Source organism: Equus przewalskii, chromosome 20 (genome assembly GCF_037783145.1).
Source record: "Equus przewalskii isolate Varuska chromosome 20, EquPr2, whole genome shotgun sequence".
Classification (NCBI taxonomy): domain Eukaryota; kingdom Metazoa; phylum Chordata; class Mammalia; order Perissodactyla; family Equidae; genus Equus; species Equus przewalskii.
The window spans coordinates 2,707,365-2,730,083 of record NC_091850.1 but is presented as its reverse complement, the minus strand read 5'-3'; the positions used below and the strand labels follow the sequence as shown (position 1 = coordinate 2,730,083).

The 22,719-nt window shown below is 55.1% G+C and overlaps 2 protein-coding genes across 4 annotated transcripts; one reads left to right on the top strand and one right to left on the bottom strand.

The window, feature by feature from the left end:
• Positions 1–126: 126 nt before the first annotated feature.
• Positions 127–12,615, bottom strand: CCDC124 (coiled-coil domain containing 124). Of its 3 annotated transcripts, none has more exons than XM_070587391.1 (5): positions 12,244–12,615; positions 7,652–7,821; positions 1,345–1,534; positions 662–776; positions 127–571 (listed from the first exon to the last, which is right to left on the bottom strand). In XM_070587391.1, exons 2-5 carry the CDS (start codon positions 7,808–7,810, stop codon positions 364–366), a joined length of 672 nt encoding a protein of 223 aa, XP_070443492.1. In that variant the 5' UTR covers positions 7,811–7,821; positions 12,244–12,615; the 3' UTR covers positions 127–363. The 3 variants fall into 3 exon arrangements, with proteins under 3 accessions (XP_070443492.1, XP_070443495.1, XP_070443494.1); XM_070587394.1 differs by lacking the exon at positions 12,244–12,615 and adding an exon at positions 8,161–10,678; XM_070587393.1 differs by lacking the exon at positions 12,244–12,615 and adding an exon at positions 10,504–10,622.
• On the top strand, positions 12,327–22,719 carry LOC139077989 (procollagen galactosyltransferase 1-like). The gene is made up of 3 exons (XM_070587688.1): positions 12,327–12,353; positions 21,855–22,225; positions 22,391–22,719. Exons 1-3 carry the CDS (start codon positions 12,327–12,329, stop codon positions 22,656–22,658), a joined length of 666 nt encoding a protein of 221 aa, XP_070443789.1. The 3' UTR covers positions 22,659–22,719.

Below are 22,719 nucleotides of genomic sequence, written 5' to 3'. Positions count from 1 at the left end.
TAGCTTGCTGTTACAGGAACACCGTTGGGGGCCCTTGTCTTCTTTGGCCGTGCCTGCTCTCCATCTAACGGCCACTCGCCTCTCCTCACCACCCACCCGCCTGCCCACGTGGACTTCAAGCGCACATGCTGCCTCACCGACCGCCTTTATTGGGCGCTCAGCCACAGGGCTCTGCGCACCTGAGAAGGGGGATGTCACTCAGAGCAGGGACCCTCTGGCGGGAGGAGTGGCTGATGATGCCACGTCGCCCCAAGGACACGCACCAGGGCTGGACCTCTTTGTCACCCTCAGAGCTGACCCAGTGGGAGGGCGTGTGGAGTCAGGACCCTGACCGCCAGCGGGGCGGCTCCTCCAGTTCCGGGGTCACTTGGGGGAGTTGAAGGGTACGGCCCGCTGGTTCATGGGGTTGTCGGGTGAGCGCAGCCACTCCTTCTTGAGCAGCTGCTTCAGCTGCGACAGCCGCATGTTGGGGTTCTCCTGCTTGAGCCGCGGGAGCTGCGCCTCCTCGAAGGCGGTGAAGGCCGCCCGCATGCGCCGCTCAGGGTGCCGGTCGGCCGCCTCCTCCGCCACGCTAAGGGAGGACACCAACATCAGCGGGCTAGGGCGCGGCTCCGCCCCCGGAGGACTAGCCCCGCCCCGAAGGCCCCGCCCCGCCCACTACCTGAGCACGGCGATGGCATCCTCGATGGTGCGCGCCTCCACGCTGCCCTCCTCCATCACGCGGCGGTTCACGTTCTCCTCCAGCGGCACCTCCAAGTGGCTCTTGGCTTTCTCGGCTGGGGGCGGGCGGGTGGCCGGGTGACATAGACAGAGACAGAGAGAGAGAAGCAGATATGCAGAGTTCCAGGGAGATGAGAGAGACACAGTAAGGGAAGAAGCCAGGGGAGGCAGCAGGCAGGCAGAGAATGAGGGGGAGCAGAGAAACGCCCCTGGAGCTGGGAAGCCCTCTCGGGACAGACCTCCAGGGTGGGCCGGTGCAGCCCTCCGCACCCGCGGCCTAGGCCCAGCCCGGGCTGCCCTCCTAACTTCACTGTAGCTGGGCACAGAGGAAGCACCCCCCCCCATGTGGCTGCTGTCTCCTCAGCCTGGGGCGCCCCACTAACGCCCTGGGGCCCCCAGGGAGCACAAGCCGGGGTCGGGTGCAGAGCAGGTAAGTACATGCGTGTGCGCCCTAGTCGCCTGTGCTCAGGGCCAGGCCTGCCACCCCCCCCCCCACCCTGTGCCATGCAGAGCCAGGCAGCCTCTCTGGAGGTGAGGAGGGGCTCAGGACTCAGCCCAAGGTGGGTCCCACTGTTTATCCTTTAGTGGGTACAAGGGCAGCTCCAGAGTGAGCCACAGCCACACCTGGGTCTGGGGCTTCCTTGTGCTGATGGTCTCGGCGAAGCGTCTCCTCAATCTGGGCGCGGGTGACCTTGCTGGGAGCAGCCACCCGGGGGGCTTTGCCACCCTTAAGCTTCGAGTCCTCCTCCTCCAGCAGGCGCTGTGTCTCCTTCTTGCGTTCCAGCTGCTCCAGGCGCCGCTTCTCCTTCTCCTCCTAGGGGGACGGGGTGGTGAGGTTCCAACTGCTGCCCACTGGCACGGGATCCAGGTTTTATCTCAACCAACCTGGACTGAAGCCCTGCTGTGTGCTAGACCCAGTGCTGGGTGCACAGTGGGCCTACCCGGGGGCTCCCATCCTACATGACTATGGGAAAAACAGGGAACCTTGGCCTGGGCAGGTGAGTGGGTGGCTCTCAAAGGAAAAGTGACACCTGGGCTGGAGGAGGAGCCAGCCAGCGGGAGAGCTGGGGGACAGGAGAGTCCTTAGTGGTGGGAATGGCAGCTGCAAAGGCCCTGAGGCAGGAACCACCTAGCATGACAGAGAAGCAGCCCAGAGGCTGGAGTGGGGAGAAGGAGCATGGAGGGAGGAGAGACGGGGCAGGCTGAGGGCCCGGCCACCAGGCGCTTCAAGGGCACGGGGAGGGGTTTGTATTGGACTCCAAAGGCCACAGAAGCCATGGGAGGGTCTGTGCTCACTGCCAGCTGGGGCAGAGGTTCTGCCCCGAGGCACCAGGAGACTTCGGGGGAGGCATGGTCCATGTGTCACAGGGGCTGGGACTGATCCCACCTTGGCTCCCAAGGGAGGCCCTGATGCCAGCTGGACAAGGGGACATCTGGCCCCAGGACTTGTCCTTGGCCACTGCCCCTCCACCGCTCTGGGAGGGCAGAGCGAGGTTCTGGTTCCCTTCCAGCGGTGAGGCCAGAGGCTTGGAACATCTGGGTGCCTGCCACCCAGCACCCTCAGTGCCCCTGCCTACCCACCCACTGCCCGCAACACTGCCCTCTGCCTCCCATGCCTTGGGGACGGTCCCCGTGACTGCAGTGTTCCCCTGTGACACACCCATGGTGAATCTAAGTGCCCCAGAAGAGGGGTGGATGTGCTTGAGGGCACCCACTGGGCCTCTGACCTTCACCTGCATGGCAAGAAAGTCGGGTGTGGGGTTAAAGGTCAAAAGTGTTCGAGTGCAGCTGCTGGGCTCCCACTTCTGTGCCGGGGCACCTCAGGCAGGCCTCTGCTTCCCTGTCAGAGGGAACATTCTCCTGAGGCTCCCCGACCCTGCATGGTGCACGTACACCTCGTGCTCATTCTGCCCCCACATGGCCCTGCCTCAGGGCCTTTGCACTAGCTCTTCTCTCCCCCTGGAGCGCCCTCACCAGCCTCCCCCCCTGGTTAACTCCAGCTCATCTTGAGCTCCTGGCTCCCCATCTGCCCCCTCCACCACACAGCTCCTTCTTGTGTTCCAAAAATCCCCAGTTTCAGGTCTTCCCGTTATCTGGTTCATCCTGAAGGCAGGAGACAGGCCCTGGCTGGGGTTGTGAATGGCTGCCTTCTAGCTCAGCATACAGCAGGTGTTTGGTGAAAGTGTGCGGAATGAATGAATGAACAAACTCCAGAAGGCTCCGGTAACGCAGGAAGGACAGGCAACCTGCGGCCATCAGTCTCCAGGGACATGGGGCTGAGGAGGGAGCGTAAGATTTATGCTTTAACATTCAGCAACTTCTTTTAAAAAATCAGTCGCGGTTTTTAAAAGAGCAATTAGCAGCATCTGGTGATGGGTGAACGATGAGTCCATTTGGCGGAATTTTCCGGAGCCATCAAAAATGAGCCTCATAGGAATAAAAACCACATGATCATCTCAATAGACGCAGAGAAAGCATTTGACAAGATCCAATAGCCACTTATGATAAAAGCTCTCAATAAAATGGGTTTAGAAGGAAAGTACCTCAACACGATAAAGGCCACATATGACAAACCCACAGCCAACATCATACTCAATGGGGAAAAACTGAACGCCATCCCTCTGAGAACAGGAACAAGACAAGGGTGCCCACTCTCGTCACTTCTGTTCAACACAGTATTGGAGGTTTTGGCCAGAGCAATTAGGCAAGAAAAAGGACTAAAAGGAATCCAAACAGGGAGAGAAGAAGTGAAACCCTCGCTGTTTGCAGACGACATGATCTTACATATAGAAAACCCTAAAGAATCCATCGGAAAATTATTAGAAATAATCAATAACTACAGTAAAGTTGCAGGGTACAAAATCAACTTACAAAAATCAGTTGCTTTTCTATACTAAATGAACTTACAGAAAGAGAACTCAAGAATACAATTCCACTTACAATTGCAACAAAAAGAATAAAATATCTAGGAATAAATTTAACCAAGGAGGTGAAAGACCTATACACTGAAAACTATAAGACATTATTGAGAAACACTGATGACACAAAGAAATGGAAAGATATGCCACGCACATTGACTGGAAGTGTAAACGTAGTTAAAATGTCCATACTACCTAAAGCAATCTATAGATTCAATGCAATCCCAATCAGAATCCCAATGACATTCTTCACAAAAATAGAGCAAAGAATCCTACAATTCATATGGGGCAACCAAAGACCCCAAATTGCTAAAGCAATCCTGAGAAAAAAGAACAAAGCTGGAGGCATCACAATCCCTGACTTCAGAATGTACTACAAAGCCATAGTGATCAGAACAGCATGGTACAGGGGCCAGCCCCGTGGTCGAGTGGTTAAGTTCGCGCGCTCCACTGCAGGCGGCCCAGCGTTTCGTTGGTTTGAATCCTGGGCGTGACATGGCACTGCTCATCAAACCACGCTGAGGCGGCATCCCACATGCCACAACTAGAAGGACCCACAACTAAAAAGATATACAGCTATGTACCGGGGGGCTTTGGGGAAAAAAGGAAAAAAATAAAATCTTAAAAAAAAAACAGCATGGTACAAAAACAGGCACACAGATCAATGGAACAGAACTGAGAGCCCAGAAATAAACCCACACATCTCTGGACAGCTAATCTTCGAGAAAGGTGCCAAGAACTTACAATGGAGAAAGGAAAGTCTTCAATAAATAGTGTTGGGAAAACTGGACAGCCACATGCAAAAGGATGAAAGTAGACCGTTATCTTGCACTATACACAAAAATTAACTCAAAATGCACCAAAGACTTCAAGGTAAGACGTGAAACCACAAAACTCCCAGAAGGAAATACACGCAGTACACTCTTTGACATCACTTTTAGCAGTATCTTTTCAAATATCATGTCTACTCAGACAAGGGAAACAAGAGGAAAAGTAAACAAATGGGACTTCATCAGACTAAAGAGTTTCTGCAAAGCAAAGGAAACCAGGAACAGAACGAAAAGACAACCCACCAACTGGGAGGAAATATTTGCAAATCATATGTCCCACAAGGGGTTAATCTCCAAAATATATTAAAAACTCACACAACTCAACAGCAAAAAAACAAACAACCTGATCAAAAAATGTGCACAGGATCTGAACAGACATTTTTCCGAAGAAGATATGCAGATGGACGATAAACACATGAAAAGATGTTCCACATCACTAATCATCAGGGAAATGCAAATCAAAACTACACTAAGATACCACCTTACGCCCGTTAAAATGGCTACAATCACTAAGGCTAAAAATAACAAATGTTGGAGAGGGTGTGGGGAAAAGGGAACCCTCACACACTGCTGGTGGGAATGCAAACTGGTGCAGCCACTATGGAAAACAGTATGGAGATTCCTCAAAAAACTAAAAATAGAGGAGCCAGCATGGTGGCATAGCGGTTACGTTCGTGCCCTCCACTGTGGCAGCCCAGGGTTTGTGGGTTGGATCCCAGGTGCGGACCTACACACTGCTTATTAAGCCATGCTGTAGTGGCATCTCCCATACAAAATAGAGGAAGACTGCCACAGATGTTAGCTCAGGGCCAATCTTCCACACCAAAAAAACCTCAAAAAACAAAAAATTAAAAATAGAAATACTACGTGACCCAGCTATCCCACTACTGAGTATTTATCCAAAGAACTTGAAATCAACAATTCAAAGAGGTTTACACACCCCTATGTTCATTGCAGCATTATTCACAATAACGGAGACATGGAAGCAACCCAAGTGCCCACCGACTGATGAGTGGATGGAGAAGATGTGGTGTATATACAGTGGAATACTACTCAGCCAGAAAAAAAGACAAAACCATCCCATTTGCAGCAACATGGATGGACCCTGAGGGTATTATGTTAAGCGAAATAAGCCAGACAGAGAAAGACAGACACTGTATGATTTCACTCAAACATGGAAGATAAACTAACCCATGGACAAAGACCGCAGATCACTGGTTATGAGGGGAAGGGTTTGGGGGGTGGGCACAGCGGGTGAAGGGGCTCATATGTATGGTGACTGACAAATAAAAATGTACACCTGAAATTACACAATGTTATAAACGATTATGACCTCAATAAAAAAAAGGGCCTCATAAATCATGGAGATGGAATCCAGACAGCCAGGTGCTCATCGCCGAGCTGCGTAACACGGAACAAGTGGAGTCGGGAATGCGGCCCCGGCCCGATGGCGCCCGCCGGTCCGCGGCTGCTGCTGCCAGGAGGAACTGGCTGTGGGAACCCATTTACTGGAGGGCACGGCTTCAGGGCATCGTGGGAGCAAAGCCTTTGGTGTCACCTAGGGGGAGGTGCATTGTTTTTTCGTGTTTTGGAGCAAGCATGGATTTGCTTTTTTCATAGAAACAGTATCTTTTTCGAGCAGCATCTTTTCGTGTGTATGAAAAGAAGAGGGAGACTGTGAGCCCCGCGTGCCCGTCAGCGGGACAGAGACAAACCCCAGAAAACCACCAAAGGTGAAGAAGGACCAGCAGCAGCTCCATGGGAAACAGTCAGGAGGGGCCCGCCTGGGAGGGGCACAGGGGCCGGGAATGTGCCAGTGAGCACAGTTGGCAAATGCCGGCCCTTCGCCTGCTTTGGTGGTTTTAGCCCGTTGGTGAATGGTGGCCACAATGACAGGGTCAAGGAGCTGCGGGCCCCACTGCCCCTGTTGCTCAGCCAGCCTCTGCTCTGTGTCCGTCCGGGGTTGTGCGCAGGCGCGCAGCCAGCCAGAGGCTCCTGAGCGCCCCCCTACTTCACAAGCCAGAGGGTGGACCCACTAGTGCCAGCCCGGCCCAGCCCCTGGCCCAGCCCTATGACCTGGGCTTCCTACCTTCTCTGTGCCCCAGGCCCTGGGCTGGGCGGCTGCCTCTGGGACTGTTGAAAGGTTTCTGGCCTTTCTGTCTGGGTAACGGATCTTTGGCAGATACTGTTTTTCCTTCTGAGGTTTCAACTTTCCTACACTGTCAAAAGATGACCGTCATAAAGAGTTTAAAGACCTCCACAGACCAACGCAGCACAGTGTGGGGGACGGGACCAGGGACACTCAGTGTCCGCTAAAGACAAGGCAGAGCCCAGCCCAGCAAGACGATGGGAAACCCTGACAGAAGTGCCCAGGCGCCGCACATCTGGGCGTGCAGGGACGGCAAGGCGCCACCGAGATTTTCCGCAAGCTCCCTCATTTCCCAGCGGAGGCGCGTGTGTGCGCACCTGGGCCAGGTGGCGCCCAGGGGACCAGGAGCGTGGGCTGAGACGGGTCTCTGGCGCCACCTACTGGGACAAGCCAGTCAGCATCAGCCCTGAGACACTCCCCAGACATCAATTAAGCTCCCACTGTGTGCCTGGCATTGGGGCCCATCGGGGGACAGCTGGCCAGCCCTCCCACTTCTCAGTTTTTACAAACACCTGGAAGTGCCTGCAAGCCCCAGGCTGGAGGCTGGAAACGGGGACCATCAGCATGTCCCAGCCTTGGCACCATGGCCATCTGGGGCCCACTCACTCTGCTCTGGTGCTGTCCTGCGCATTGCAGGGAGTTGAGCAGCACCCGTGGCCTCCACCCACACACGCCAGTAGCACCCTCCACCCGGCTGTGGCAACCAAACTGTCTCCAGATGTTGCCAAGTGTCCCCTGGGTGAAGTCGCTCCAGGGTGAGAACTGACAGTCTCACCCAACCCTGGCATTACAAGAAGGAGAGAAACAAGCCCATGGATGGCGGTGACTGCTTTGCTGTTCCCTAAACATGCCAAGACCTGTCTACCCCAGGGCCTTTGCATGAGCCATTGGCTCTGCTTCTGCCCCCCTCCCTGCCCTTGCTCCACGTCTGGCGCTTCCTCGCTCTTCAGGCCAAAGCCTCAGGAGGCCCCCCACCCCCTTCCATCCCATCTTCCCGTCTTGCCCACAGGCATGGGGGCCCAGGGCCCACCCACCTTGCGCTGCTCCTTCCTCATGACGTGTTTGTCCTCATCCTTCCAGTAGGCATCCTCCAGCTCCTTCTGCTTCCTGGCATCAGCTGCCGCCTTGGCCTCAGCCCTCCGCGCCCGGGCCGCTGCCGACTTGGTGTTCTCGCCCTGGAACTTCTTGGGCATCCCTCAGCAGGCTGCGGGAGGATGGTGGGGACCAGTGAGTGAAGGCCTGCACCCTCGGCACCCCCAGACTCACACCTGCACAGCTGGGACCCCCTTGGGGCCTCAATGGCCGTGTCCGTAAAATGAGGGCTTTGGACTTAGTGTTCCCTCTTTTTAAAAACATTTATTCAGGTGAAATTCACATAACACAAAGCAAACCATTTAAAGTGCACAATTCAGTGGCATTTAGCACTTTGACAATGTTGTGAAGTCACCACCTCTATCTAGTTCCAGAACATTCCACTGCCCCAAAAGGAGACCCTGCCCCCATGAGCAGTCCCTCCCCACCCCTCTCCCCAGCCCCTGGTCACCAATCTATTTTCTGTCTCTGTGGCTTGGCCTGTTCTGGACGTTTCCGGTAAATGGGATCAAACGCGCGTGGTCTGTGTGTCAGCCTCTCCCCTCAGCGGGAGGTTTCCGAGGTCCCTCTGCGCTGCCGTGGGTGTCAGGCTTAGTCCCTTTCTGTGCCGGAGCACTGGGCCCTGTGTGGCTGACCGCGTTGTTTGGAGCCCTCCGTCCAAGGACGGACATCTGGGTTGTCTTTCCAGCTCCTATGTGTCATGCTGCTGTGGACCCCTGCAGGCCAGTCTGTGTGCGGCCCCTCCCACTCTGCCACTCATGAGGCCTTAGTCCCCCGTCCCACAGCCCTGAGGCCGAGTCCCCCTCCCCTGGGTGAGTAGCTGCCTCGAACTGCTCCCAAGGACCCTGCCCCAGCTTGCAGGGCCAGGAGAAGCTGGGCGCTGGGGAGAAGATGACACACACAGACGGCAGGTGCCCCCTCCCCATGCCGGGCCCCCACTCCATGCTTTCTATGGGCCGGCTCAATCGAATGTCCCCAAAGCCTTAAACACGGGGAAGGTCCTTGCTCCCGTTCTGAGGGCTGGAAGCCAGGGTTCCGGGCAGAGCCTGGGCTGGGCCTGGGGTCTCACTAGCAAAGCTTGCCTCCTGGGTGAGGAAGGGGAGGCTGCGCGGCTGGGAAACTGCGAGCACCCTTCGGGGGGCTGATGCAAGCACCGTGCGGTCCAGGACACAGGCCTTTGGCTCTCTGGGCCTCAGCCGTCTTCATCTGGGAAACAGGCTGGTGTTCCGGACTCATGGGTTGCTCTCTCCCACCCTGAACATCTCCCGCTCAGCTCCAGCTGAACCTGGGAGAAACCAGCCCAGCACCCAAGAACGAAGGGGAGAGAATGTGGGGGCCATCCTGACTCAGGGCCACCAGGCAGCCCCCAATCCCACCTCCCGGCTGTGGGACTTGTGGGAGAGGGGCTCCCATCTGAGCCCCACTGGAAACTACCATCTGCTCCCATTTGCAGTGGTTGTGCACACTGGGCTCAGCTTTACGGAGAGCGTCTTAGTGAAGTCTCACACCCTGGCAGGTGGCAGCTGAGCTGCAACCTGAAGGATGGTTGGAGGCAGCCCTGTGAGGACAAAGAGGTGGGATTTCTAGGCAGAGGGCTCAGGATGTGCAAAGGCCCTGGGGCAGGAAGGAGGCCACGCACTACAGGAAGTGTGGAGGCCACTGAGGCCAGAGTGGGTGAGTGAGGAGGAGGTGGAGGGGAAGAGCGAGGGAGGGTGTGGGGCTGACAGAGCAGCCTTATAGGACGAGGAAGAGCAAGGATGTTCTCCATTGGCACCAGGGGGCTGTTAGGCAGGGCATGAACACATTCTGGTTTAGGTTGTTCCAAAGCCCCCTCTGGCTGTCACGTGGGCTGAGGGTGGGAGCCGAACACTGGGCATCACGATGGTGCAATGGGCAGAGCCAGAGGTGGTCTGCAGTCAGACGGAGCTGGGCAGTGATAACCGCCGACGCTGCGGCCAGGGGCAGCCTGAGCGCGTCCTCCCCCGTGGCAGCAGAGGCACGGCTCAGCCCTGGTTTACAGATGGGAACCTGAGGCTTTGAGAGGGTAAGGGACATGCTCAGGGCCACACAGTGGGGCAGTGGAGGGGCCCGGATTCCAAGCCAGGCCCAGCCCCTCAGTCCCAACTCCATGCTCCTAACCATGGCCCCCCACCCCGCCAAGGTCCTGGCTGGCTCCCCCCCGTGACATCAACACAGATCAGGACTCTGAGGCTTCTGGGGCCCCTCACTCCACACGGAGGGGTGCCCACTCCAGGCTGAGACCTGGGGGTGAGTTCTGGCTCTGCAGTTGTGGCTGAAGTGCTCCCCTCGAGCCTCGGTTTCCTGATCTGAGACGTGGGGTTGATTGCAGTCCCTCCTGGCATAGGATGCAAGGGCTGCCACGGGGCCCAATATGCCAGCCTGATCCCGCACTCCTCCCAGCCACCCCTTGGTCCCTAAATCAAGCATTCATTACCGAACGTCTACAAAGTACCCCACAGAAAACCCCTCCTGGACTCCCCAGACAGCACCAAGAAGTGGGGGTCACTGTCTGAGTTAGAGATGAGGAAACTCCCCACCCTCCTCTCCCTTACATTCACTCAGCAGCAGGCAGGTATGAAACATACCACGCAGGTTCCCACCCCAGGGCCTTTGCACTTGCCGTGCCTGCCACCTGGCTGCTCTTCGCTCCTCTTTTTACCCAGTTAACTCCGATTTAAGCTTCAGGGCCCACTCAGGTGTTGCTGCCTCCAGGAAGCCTTCCCTGAGACACTACCCAACTCTCAGACCACGAACTGCTCTCTGAGGCACTTGCCTGGGTTGCTATCTTATGTTCATTTATATGATGATTCATCAAATGTCCGTCTTCCCCACCAGACTGGGAGCTCCATGAGAGCGGAGCCAGGACTGCCTTGGTCACCGCTGTGCCCCAGAGCCCTGCACAGTAGGGGCTCAATCAATGATTTGAGCACATGAATGAACCCGCGTCTATTTCCAGGGTAGCCTCAGTATTTACATCACACACTGTTGTGTCCAAACTCCGCTTCTCACTGTTCTTTCCACTAACCCCCCTCTCCCACCTCTGAGCCTTTCCTCTGGCTGTACCCCATCTGATACCCCCTCCCTGTCCCCTCCTGTGACCCGGTCCACTCACAGGGCCTCTCCCCAGCATCCCCTTCTCCCATGCCCCACTGTTCAAGACCCCCAACTCCATCCCAAAGCCTAAGAAGGGTTTTCTGGCCCCTTCTTGAGGCCAGGACAGGATGTTTATGTCCCTCCAAAATCCCTGTGCAGGAGCCCTGACCCTCAGTGTGACTGGATTTGGAGATGGGGCCAATGAGGAGGTGATGAAAGTTCAATGAAGTCACAGGGTGGGGCCCTGATCTCATAGGCTGGTGCCCCTAGAAGAAGAGCAGAAGATGTCAGAGCTGCTCTCTCCATCTGGGGAGGACAGAGTAAGAAGTGGCCGTCTGCAAGTCAGGAAGAGCCTGCACCAGGAACCAAATTAGCTGGCACCTTGACCTTGGGCTTCCAGCCTCCAGAACTGTGAGCAAATAAATGTCTGCTGTCGAAGCCGCCAGTGTGTGGTACTTTGTTACAGCAGCCCCAGCCGACTGATACAGATAGCCTTTCTTCTCTGCGGGAAACACCCAACGCCCGCGCACTGCTGTCAGTAAACACGCACCGAACACCGAGTCCGTGTGGGACGCTGGGGAAAGGGTGGCATGGATGGGCTTCCTGCCCCCAGGGGACCCCCAGGCTGGCTGGGAGGTACACAACGAGAGTGACAACTCATGATGAGAGCTGTGATGGGGGACGCGCAGGGCTCTGGAGAAGCCCAGCCTGGGGCGGGGGGGGGGGGGGGGGGTGTATGTGTCAAAGGGCATCCTGCAGGGGGCATCTGAGAAAAGGAGCTTGGGGCAGGCAGGCGGGGAAGAGAGGATTTATATTCCAGGGTGACGGGAAGGGGCGCAGGGCGTTAGAGCCAGGAGGCGATCTGCGGGTCAGAGCCCTCTGGGGTTGGTGAGGAGGTGAACGCGAGGGGTGAGACCGAAGCAGGGAGATCACGCAGGGGTCCGGGGAGTGGCTCTGGCTGGTCAGAGGGTACATTTAGGAGGGAGTCGGGACCCACGCGGTTGACTGGATGTGAAAGTAAAAAAAGATGAAGCTCAACGTCGTCTCCTCCAAGAACCCCTCCCGCTAACGCTTCTGGGCTCCGCCAGCGCCCCGTCCCTCTCCCTAACCCTGATCCCACAGCAAGAGCCAGGGACGTCCGCACCCAGCTCTGTCACCCGAAAGCCCGCACGCTGCTCAGGGGCAGGGCCGGAGCTGGGTGGCCTCGAACACCACGCTGTCCCTCTGGGTCTCAGTCACCCGCTGGGGGAAAGGGGCACAGACCCCGAGGGAGCCGTCGAGACTGGGCGCCGGATGTGCCCCGTCTCGGAGCACCCCCACCCCGCTCTCCCGGGGGTGGTCCCACGCCGAGCCGCCCCGCTGGGCCCACCCCGCCGCGCCCCCGCCCCCCCGGCTCCGCCCGCGCCGCGGCCGCTCCTACCTCCTGCCCCCAGCGCCGGCCCGGTCGCGCCTCCGTGACGTCACCGGTGGGCCTGCGCGCCGAGCTCCGGGCGGCGCGCGCCGATGACGTCAGGCGTCAGCGCCATCTTGGTAAAGGAGGCACGAGCCTGGCTTCCAAGCTAGTCGAGGTTGTCCGTCGCTTTTTTTCCTCTTCAACAAGGGGATACTGTATAAAGCCTCCTCCCCTGAGCCCACTCGAGATACTGGCGAACCAGGCCGGGTGAGGAGAAACTGCAATCTAGAACTTTGCCTTTACCAAGATGGCGGCTGCCTGGATGCAAGCTCGCGGCCTCGACTGCGCCCGCGCTCCGGCGCCGTGGGCCCGGAGGAGACGGCCGCCGGGGCGCGCCCCCGCCCGCGCCGCGGCGAAGGGAGCGCGGGAGCTCTTGTCCGGCGCTCTGCGCTCGGGAGGCGTTCTCCTCGTCCCCGTTCTCGGCCTCCCACCGCGAAGCTGGGGAGAGAGACCAAGGCACTCCGCGCCGGCCACGTGGGGAAACTGAGGCTCAGGCTGACCACCAGTTGAGTTTGGCCGAAATGTAACCTTGAGTGGGTCAAATGCCTCGCCGATCCCTCGTTGTAGATTGCTCTCCTCAACACACGCACCTTGCAATATTCTTTATTATTCAGCTCAAGAATTAGATTTGGGGGCCGATTTGTCGTAGGCACCACGCTTGAGATTTTCTGCATTTACTAAGCGGCGGTGTCCTCGTGGGGAGAAATGGCAGTACTAGGGGTCAGAGCACGGGTACGCTGGCTGTGGGCAGAGAAGCGGGGTATGGATTTGGGGGCAGTTCAGGCAGGACGAGCTGACCACACAGTTCATCCTCTGAAAGGCACCCCCAGGGACACTGCTGGGCCCTCGGTCAGACCATGTCCCTGCCCTGCTCTAAAGCCTCGCGAGTGTCCCCACTGCCCTGCAAGACCCCTCCCAGCTCCCCACCTCATCTCCCTCCTCCTCCCCTTCTCCCTCAGCCCCAGCCACACCAGCTCCCGTCTCCAAACTGCCAGGCAGGCTCCTCCCTCAGGGAGCTCGCCCCTGATGCTCCCTCTGCCCCTGGGCAGCTGTTCCCACGGCCAGCTTCTTCACCTCCTTCAGGCCGTCGACCGAACAGGCCTCCCTGAGAAAGACCTGCTTGACGTCCCCAGGGCTTAGTGCTCCAGCCGCGGGCCTCTGTGTAATTTTCATCATCTTGTCAGCTGGCTTCCTGTGTTCGGTGACCTGTCTGTTTTCTGTCTCTGCCATGGCCGTGATGTCTGGAGGTTGGAGCCTGTGTGCTGGAAACGTGGCTGTAACCAAGAAGAAGGGGCTCACATAGACACTGTGGTTCAGCAGTCGGGTTCGGGGGTGTGGAGGTGCCAAAGGCAACAGTTCCTTAACCTTCAGTGGTCAGGAGCCAGGTGTCAACAAGTAAAATGTAACAGACCCAGGCTTGTCACACCTTCCTGGGGGCAGGGAGCCTCTTAGCTCCTATTGACATAACTGAGCCATGCAGGTCAAGTGAATCGTTCCAGAAGCCAAGTCTTCTGCAAGGTGACTTCTGCTGCCTCCCAGGCTCCTCCCGCCCCCGCCATGGGCCCGGCTCCCAGTCCTGAGGACTCTTGGCTTCTGTCTCCCTGACATTCTACAGCTCTTAGTTGCCCACACGCTCGAGCAAGCATCGAGGGCCCCCTGAGCGCCTGTGATGGGACCAGCGACGAGTAAGACAGACTGTCTGGGTCTCGTGGAGCTCACAGTCAGGAAGTCCTACAAAAACTATGATCCTAACTATAGCCAGAAGATATGCCTCGTGTTGAGAGTGGGTTCTGGAAGCCGGCAGCGTGGGTGATAAGAGAGGCCTTCTCAGAGGAGGTCGCATTTAAGCAGCGGTGGATAAAGAAAGGGAGGGAAGGGCGTTCTGGGCAGAGGGGACAGCATGTGCAAAGGCTGGGTGGTGAATGGAAAGTGGGAAGGAAGCAAGCAGACCCTGACTGCAGTCAGCTTGGAGTTGGCCAAGTGTCCATGGCTAAGCCGTGGAGTTCTCCTTTTGGGTGTAACTTCATGGGACATCAACATCTGACAAGGCAACTCTGGCCAGGATGGAGCGAGACAAAAACAAGAAACCTGCGTTTTGTTTGACCACAGACAAAAACAAGGGCATTGTCCAAGCCACAAGAATGGCCAACCCTCCGTGTCTGTCTCTTGGCTGACATGGGCGACAGCTCATTCTCACTGATCATGGCCTTGGCCCCACTTGGTTCCCCCCACCTCCTGGGAAAAAGGTGCTAACATACAGAGAGAATTGCCCCCACTTGCTCTTTGTGCCCAACCCAGAGCACACCATGCTTCCCTGCGCCCTCCTCAGGTCACCCACCGTCAGCCCCGGTTTTACAACAAGCCCATCCTAACGCCCTCCTCCGGAGGTGCTCCACAGAGCCAGGAGCCGCGTTGCGACAGGCCAATACGCCCAGCTTTGTCTGACCAAGGTGTGTTCTGGGTGGTGTTTGGCTCGAAGACGTCAACAGAAATGGAGGTCCTGCCGATGTTCCAACAAGACCCTCACTGCCACCAACCGTGACCCTCCACGGGCTCTCAAGGCACACCCTGCCTGCCTCCCCCGCTGCTGGGCCCAGGCATCCCTCAGCTTGTGGCCACAACACTCCAGTCTCTGCCTCCATCTTCACATGGCTTCTCCTCTCCTTGTGTCTTCTCCTCTTCTGTCTCTTATCAGGACACTTGTCACTGGATTCAGGGCCCACCCTAAGTCCAGGATGATCTCGTCTTGAGATCCTTCCCTTAATTACATCTGCGAGGACCCTATTTCCAAATAAGGTCCCAGTCACAGGTTCTGGCGGGCAGGACGTGGACGTCAGTTTTGGGGCCCACCATTCACCTCGTTACAAGTGCCTTGAGCGTTGTGTGTCCGTGGAGGAAACGTCTCTAGGGAGGGGACAGGCCTAGATACAATGTCACCCTTAAGTCAGTGCTGCTGGCTGAGGTGTTCTGAGGGTCTCCTCAGAGCAGCGTCCTTTGGACAAACTTGTCACCATTTGAAATCTGAAAAGGAAAAGAGAGAAAGGAAAACCCTCTGAGGGCATCTCCTCCGACCCTGTCTTTGTGTCTCTGCAAACTGCTTACATGAGCTCCACCTGCGTGGAGCCAGGGGGTGTGTCCAGCCTCTGATGGGGATCCACTGGCCATTGGCAAAGTCCTGGGGACCCGCTGGACGCTGCACAGGCACCGTCGCAGTGTTCTCAGGGGGCTTCTCCCTCCGAGTCGGTGCCCGGCCGGGTGGGCCCTGCGTCCTTCACGCTTCCATCCAGTTACCTGCACACAGTCCTCTGTGGGCACCGTCCCACCATGACAATCTGGAATGCAGTTGGAATATTGCAGTGGCCGCCGTGGGGCCTCTCATTGGCCAGTGGTCTTAGAGCAGAAAGAGGAAGAGTGTCACAAGGACATCATCTGTTCTGTCCGTCTAAATGGAGAGCCCTTTTGGTCTAACATGGGAGACCGCGTTACTTTGTCTCAGGCTTCAGGGTGTCTGTGATCCGTGTGGGCTTTGCGTCTGAAGGCCCCAAGTCAACGTGGAAACTGGTTAGTGACTCCGTCCGTTTTGTGTGTGTGTACAGGGAGCAGAGGGGTTTCCCACACCTGTCCTGGTAGGGGCACAGTGGCCCTTCAACGTGGAAACGCCGCGTCTGAAGCCCGCTCCCCTCACTTCTTTTCTCTGTCCCTTTCTCTTCCTTTTCTCCTCACTTGGGAAACTTTAAAGATGATTTAAAGGAAAAATCATTGTCTCTGTGTGTGTTCTCGCTGTGTCTGCTCCAGCTGACGGGACCAAGGTAATGACAACAACAACAAAGATAGCCAAGACATTGACACGACCTTGGTGTCCATCAGTGGATGAATGGGTAAAGAAAATGTGGTCCATCCACACAATGGAATAGTACTCAGCCATAAAAAAGAAGGAGATTCTGCCATTTGTGACAATATGGATGGACCTTGAGGGCATCATGCTAGTGAAATAAGTCACACAGAGAAAGACCAATGCTGTATGACCTCACTTATATGTTGAATCTAAAAAGGAAAGAACTCTTTTTTGAAAAGAGCCCTTACTTTTGAAAAATATTGAGTTCCCCATAACCATTGTTGTTCACTGCTGTGTAAATCTTTCCTGTCTTTATGACTTGAATCTCTCTCTGACAGCCTATTGTGACTCTATCTTTCCCAAGTTCAGGCTCCAAATTCAGAATGACACAACCCTGAGGGGCCTTGGTGCCTCTCTCCTGCTGGGTGTCCTGGAATTGCCTTTAAATAGCACAGATATTTGTTCCTTCACCTACAGAATCAAGGACAATAGGAAAGATCAGGTTTGTCTGGAATTCTCCAAATTTTCATTAATTGCAAACTGTTACAAGAGCTTTTTCAATTTACCAAATTTAGGATCAAACAAATAAACAAGCTCTGACACATCAAAGAGAGCCCATATTCCTAGGTAGGTTGTGTTTAAGTAAAATATGCTGATATAAATATCTTTCAGTGATTGTGTACTTCTCAGATTAAAAGAAGCACGGTCATCCTGAAGCACAAAGGCTCCTACAAAGAGCAGCTATGAAGGCATTTGTTTCCTGGATTCTAGATTCACAAATTCTTTCCCTTTTTGCTGAGTGACAGGGCTGCAGGGGCGCAGGGCTGTTGACTTCCCCACACGGGGTCGGCCAGCACCAGCGTTTACTTCAGCACCGTGGTGCATTTTAGTCTTTCATCGGCTTCAGTAAGGAGGACCTGCCACCTTGGCTGCGCTTGTGGGAGCTTTGGCGATTGAGTTCTGGGGTCTCCGCTCACCGTGCTGGAGCCCCTGCTTGCAGACCGTGTCTTCTGACAGAAGACACCGAGCATCTCAGCTCCAGGACGTGTTCCCGCTTCCCCTTCACGTGTCATCTCCATCATGGCAATACTCTAAACCAGCCATCTCCTTCCCTCCCGAAAGAAGGACAGCCGCAGTTGCCTCCTTCTGTTAAAGAATTATCCAGACTCGGGAAGCCCTCCAGAACTGCGCTGTCCAATGGAAATATAACGTGAGCAGCAGACGAGATTTAAAATTTCCTAGGAACCACATAAAAAAGTAAAATCCAGTAGAATTCATTTCATAATTAATCTCTTAGCCCAATAGATCTATAATATTGTCACTTCAACAACTGATGGAATTCTAAAATGAAACTTAGCAAAGATCTTAGAAACTCTCCCTCCCCCAAAGTTTAAACTGTTGCCAATAAGATGAAACCTCTTTTGGATCTGCAAGTTATCGTATTATAAGTTAATAGGCTGCTCATGCACTTGATGGTTCCATTTCCAGTCCTACAGTCTACCCTAGTAAGGCTAATGTGACGAAATATTGCAAAAGACTCGCATGATGCCTGCACTTGATCACTGACTTGTGCACGCTGCTCTTCCACATCATCCCTGTAAGCGGTCCTTGCGTTGTCTGAAATCTCAAAAGACAGTATCCTTGAAAAAGATTTCAGAAGAAACTTGCCTTTAAGTCTTGATGGAAAGAGCTTCCTCAGCTTCTGTGGATAAGAAGACAGAAGTAAGACTCTAGGGTGCTGACGGTAGGATCTGTGTTTCCCAAGTAAAAATGCATACATTCTCTTATCTTTTTTTTTTTTTTTTGAGGAAGATTAGCCCTGAGCCAGCTACTGCCAATCCTCCTCTTTTTGCTGAGGAAGATTGGCCCTGAGCTACCATTCATGCCTATCTTCCTCTATTTTATACGTGGGACACCTACCACAGCATGGCTTTTGCCAAGGGGTGCCATGTCTGCACCCGGGATCCGACCTGGCAAACCCTGGGCCGCTGAGAAGCAGAATGTGCAAGTTAACCGCTGCACCACTGGCCGGCCTCACGTCCTCTTATCTTGATCATTGGATGTGCATTCCATCAGGAGAGCTTAAACTGAACATTCTTGGAATTGTCAATTTAAAAAGGAAATTCACCTGTTATTTTCATCTCAAAATGCCAAAAGAATTGCAATTCCAGACATGCATGCTGTGGCAAACCACAGGCAAATCCAGAAAACAAAGCAGGGGAGCTGCTTTTGTAGAGAAAACGGGGAGGGGAGGAGCTGTTCTAAAGGAAAGTCCACTGGGGGAAAGTGGCAATTCAGGGCAGAAACAGCTTCTCATTGGCTGGGCTGTGGCGTTTCTCATTGGCTGGGCTGTGGCGTTTCTCATTGGCTGGGCTGTGGGGTTTCTCATTGGCTGAGCTGTGGCATTTCTCATTGGCTGAGCTGTGGCATTTCTCATTGGCTGGGCTGTGGCATTTCTCATTGGCTGGGCTGTGGCATTTCTCATTGGCTGAGCTGTGGTGTTTCTCATTGGCTGAGCTGTGGCATTTCTCATTGGCTGAGCTGTGGCGTTTCTCATTGGCTGAGCTGTGGCATTTCTCATTGGCTGGGCTGTGGCGTTTCTCATTGGCTGAGCTGTGGCGTTTCTCACTGGCTGGGCTGTGGCATTTCTCATTGGCTGGGCTGTGGCATTTCTCATTGGCTGGGCTGTGGCATTTCTCATTGGCTGGGCTGTTGCCAGGTACAGAGACAAGTCTTCCTTCAGTAGTAAAGTAGTTGTACTTCCTGTCTGAGATGCGGGCATCTGTCTCTTCCTGTTTGGTGTAATTGACGGTGTGTGATGGGGTGAGAGCCCCCCTGCAGGCCTTCCGGACCCAACTTAGTTAATATTTCTTCTGTTAATTTCCACTGAATACTCTAGGAACAGACAGGAGCAGGTAGACAGCCTCCCTTGTCCCCCACCCACGCGGGAGACCACGCGGTCAAGCTGATGACTGGAGATGCAGACAGCTTATGCCAAGAAGACAGACAAGATTAATTTTCTGATTCCAGACTCCTCTTTTACTTTCTCTTCCTTCTACTACTCACGTTGGCTATTATTGTATGCTGACCCCGCCTATTAAATGGCTGAAAGTTCCCTCACTGTGCCCTTCCCTATCTTCGTCCTGCACTAGAGACTTCCTGTGTTTTTTTTCTGCCACTTAAACAAGAAGAAACTCTCTTGTGCGTTTTTCACAGACCACAGCTACTGTTCTGGGTAACAGCTGATTGCTGCATCTTCATTCCCCACCTGATCCTGCTGACACAATGTAATAGCTACTCCTCCTTTAAAAAAATCTTTTAATTTAAATGTGGGTTTGTTTTTTTTTTTTGCTGAGGAAGTTTTGCCCTGAGCTAACATCTGTGCCCATCTTCCTCTACTTTATATGTGGGTTGCTGCCACAGCGTGGCTTGATGAGCAATGTAGGTCTGCACCTGGGAACCGAACCCAAGAACCGGGGCCACTGAAGGGGAGTGCACTGAACGTAAGGGCTGCGCCCCAGGTGGTCCCTGTAATAGCTCGTCCTTTGAACAGTGCAGAAGGGTGAGGGTTGCATTGTGTCCCCCCAAACGATCTGTTCAAGTCCTAACCTCTGGATGTGACCTTATATGGAAATAGGCTCTTTGCGGATGTCATCAAGTTACGGTAAGGTTGTACTCGATTGAGGGGTGTCCTCACACAGTGACAGGTGTCCTTACGAGAAGAGGGAAATCTGGACACAGACACACAGAGGGAGAAGGTCGTGTGAGGACGCAGGCAGAGACCGGCGTGAGGCTGCTGTAAACAAGCCGCCTCCAGGACTGCCGGCAGCCGCGGGGAGCCAGGAGAGGCACGCACAGGTTCTCCCTCAGAGCCTCCAGGGGGTCCAACCCGCCAGGACCTTGATTTCCACCTGAGGGAATCAAAATAAATAGATCTGTTGTCTTCAGCCACTCGGTTTGTGAAACAAAGTTGCAGCCTCTCAGGAAGCTACTCTAGTCCATTTCCTCGTGTGGGCCCCTCCTACTAGGTAACGCTCCCTCACCCACTTAATCCCCGCCCGCATCTTGTAAAAATTGGGCCTCCATCTCACGTCAACAAAATGCTTCTGCTGAGGCCATTAGAACACTGTCGGCAAGCGCAGCCCGTCAAGAGTCGAAACAAATATTGGGGTTCTCCTCGCTCGAATTATTAATGTTTTGCTTGAGGAACAGCCCCACCTCGTTTCCAGGAACTGGTTAACTCCGCCGGGAGGCCCCCACAAGGGACCAGTGTTTGGCTCGCTCCTGCTGCGGTGAACGATACCTGCCTCCCCTCCCGAGTCTGTGCCTTCCTGTGTCGCTGCTGCTTGTGAGGACGCAGCTTCTGCTCAGGAAGTCCCACAGACCCGTTTAACTCACGCACAGGGTTGGTTTCGCCGGAGCCAGCCACGCGGGTTCTGTGCTACGGCAGACGCTTCCCGCCGCACTGTCTAACGCTGCAGGTCAAGTGCAACCGCCTGTGACCGAAAAAGGGAGAAAGCCGCCTGGCTCTCTAGAACAGACACCCAGCTGGATTCGGGCAGGTTTTCTTTGCCTGGGTTTGTGGCCTGTGAGAAGAAGCCTGTAAGATGGGTCCCAGTGATCCCCATCTCTTCACATTCATGCCTTTGTGTAATCCCTCCCCTGCATGCGTCCTGGACTTATTGGCTCACTTTTAATGAATATCACACAACAGAGGCGATGAGATGGCACTTCCAAGATTAGATTTAAAAGACCATGATTTTCTATTCCCCAACTTAGCTTCCTTTGCAAGTAGAGGTGGCCATGTCTGGAAGAATGCTGTGGAGATTTCTAGGAAAGCTGCTTCTATCCTGATAAAGGGGAGATACAGCTGGCTTCCTCCTTCCCCATTCTTTTTGCCTTGAATGTGGATGTGATGCCTGGAGGTGTGGCAGCCATTTTGCAATTAAAAGGCAACTAGCAGGGGAATAAAGAGAACACAAGAAAGATGGTGGAGCCAAAAAGAAAAAAGTCTGCAGCATTGTGGAGCAGGTGAAGGGACACCAGTAGCTACTTAGTTCTGGACTTCTTGTTACATAAGAAAAATACATCCATGTGTTTACACCAAAAAAAAAAAAAAAAAAGACTGTGGCTTCTGTCTTGGGTGTTCTTCTATCTTGGATCACTCATGCTGGTGGAAGCCAGCTGTCGTGTCATGAGGCAGCCCTGAGGCATGAGTGAGCATGGAAGAGGATCTTTTGGCCCCAGTCGAGCCTTGAGCTGACCACTGACCCAGCCAACACCTTGACTGCAGCCTCATGAGAGACCTTAAGCCACAAGTACCCAGCCAAGCCACTCCCAGGTTCCTAACCCCGAGAAACGAGGGGATAAATGTGTGTTGTTTCAGAAGCTGCTCTGTTTTGGGGTCATTTGTCTCCTCTCCCAGAGAGGGTGCCACAGACATTGGTGCTGCCTACCGTGGTCAGAGCCCAGAGGATGGTCAGAGGGACACAGTGTAAGACTTCTGCCCCTAAAATCCCCAAATGCCATGAATCTGAGATTTGAAGGCTCTGCATTCTTTTTTCTTAAATTGGGGTAAAACATACATAAGATTCACCATTTTAGCCATTTTTAACTGCACAGTTCAATGGCATTAAGTACATTCAGAAAATGTCATAGACATCCCACCCTCCCCAGCTCCAAATCCTCCCATGGCTCCCTAGTGCCGAAGGTAAAAACCTACTCTCTTCCCTGCGGGCCCCAGACCCTGTCGTCCTCCCGGTCCAGCCACGCCAGCCTCCTCATTGCTCTCCAAACCCGCCCCACCCACTCCCACCCCAGGGCCAGCAGCTCCCTGGATCCCTGGCTTTCTGGATTAGTGTTCTCTGGCGAGCAGGAGGGTGACAGTGCCCCCATTCTGCACCCCAGCTATGTGGGCCGGAAGCGCATGCAAGTGGAGCGCCCTGAGAAGGCCGTGCCCCGAGTGAGGAACCTGGTGGAGGCCGACTACTCCTACTGGACGCTGGCTTACGTGCTCTCCCAGCAAGGTGCCCGCAAGCTGCTGGCCGCCCAGCCGCTCGCCAAGATGCTGCCCGTCGATGAGTTCCTGCCCGTCATGTTCGACAAGCACCCAGTGTGAGGGCCGCGGGCAGGCGGGCTGGGGTCTCGCTGAGTGGCTGTCCTGGGTGGGGCGGGGCTCCCAGACCCCGGGGAGGGGTCTTTTCCTCTGGCTGCTTGTCCTTCCATCTGTCCCTTCCCCAGGGGGAGGGACTGCCACCCCTCACGGCCCCCTCCCCCCAGGTCCGAGTACAAGAGCCACTTCTGCCCCCGCAACCTGCGCGCCTTCTCCGTGGAGCCCCTGCTCGTCTACCCCACACACTACACGGGGGACGATGGGTATGTGAGTGACACAGAGACCTCGGTCGTGTGGGACAACGAGCACGTCAAGACCGACTGGGACAGTGCCAAATCCCAGAAGATGCGGGAGCAGCAGGCCCTGAGCCGCAAGGCCAAGAACTCAGATGTGCTGCAGTCGCCGCTGGACAGCGCGGCCCGTGATGAGCTCTGAGGGGCGGCCGCCCCAGGCCCGGCCTCTGCCTGCTCACCAGGGACAGCGCGGCCCGTGATGA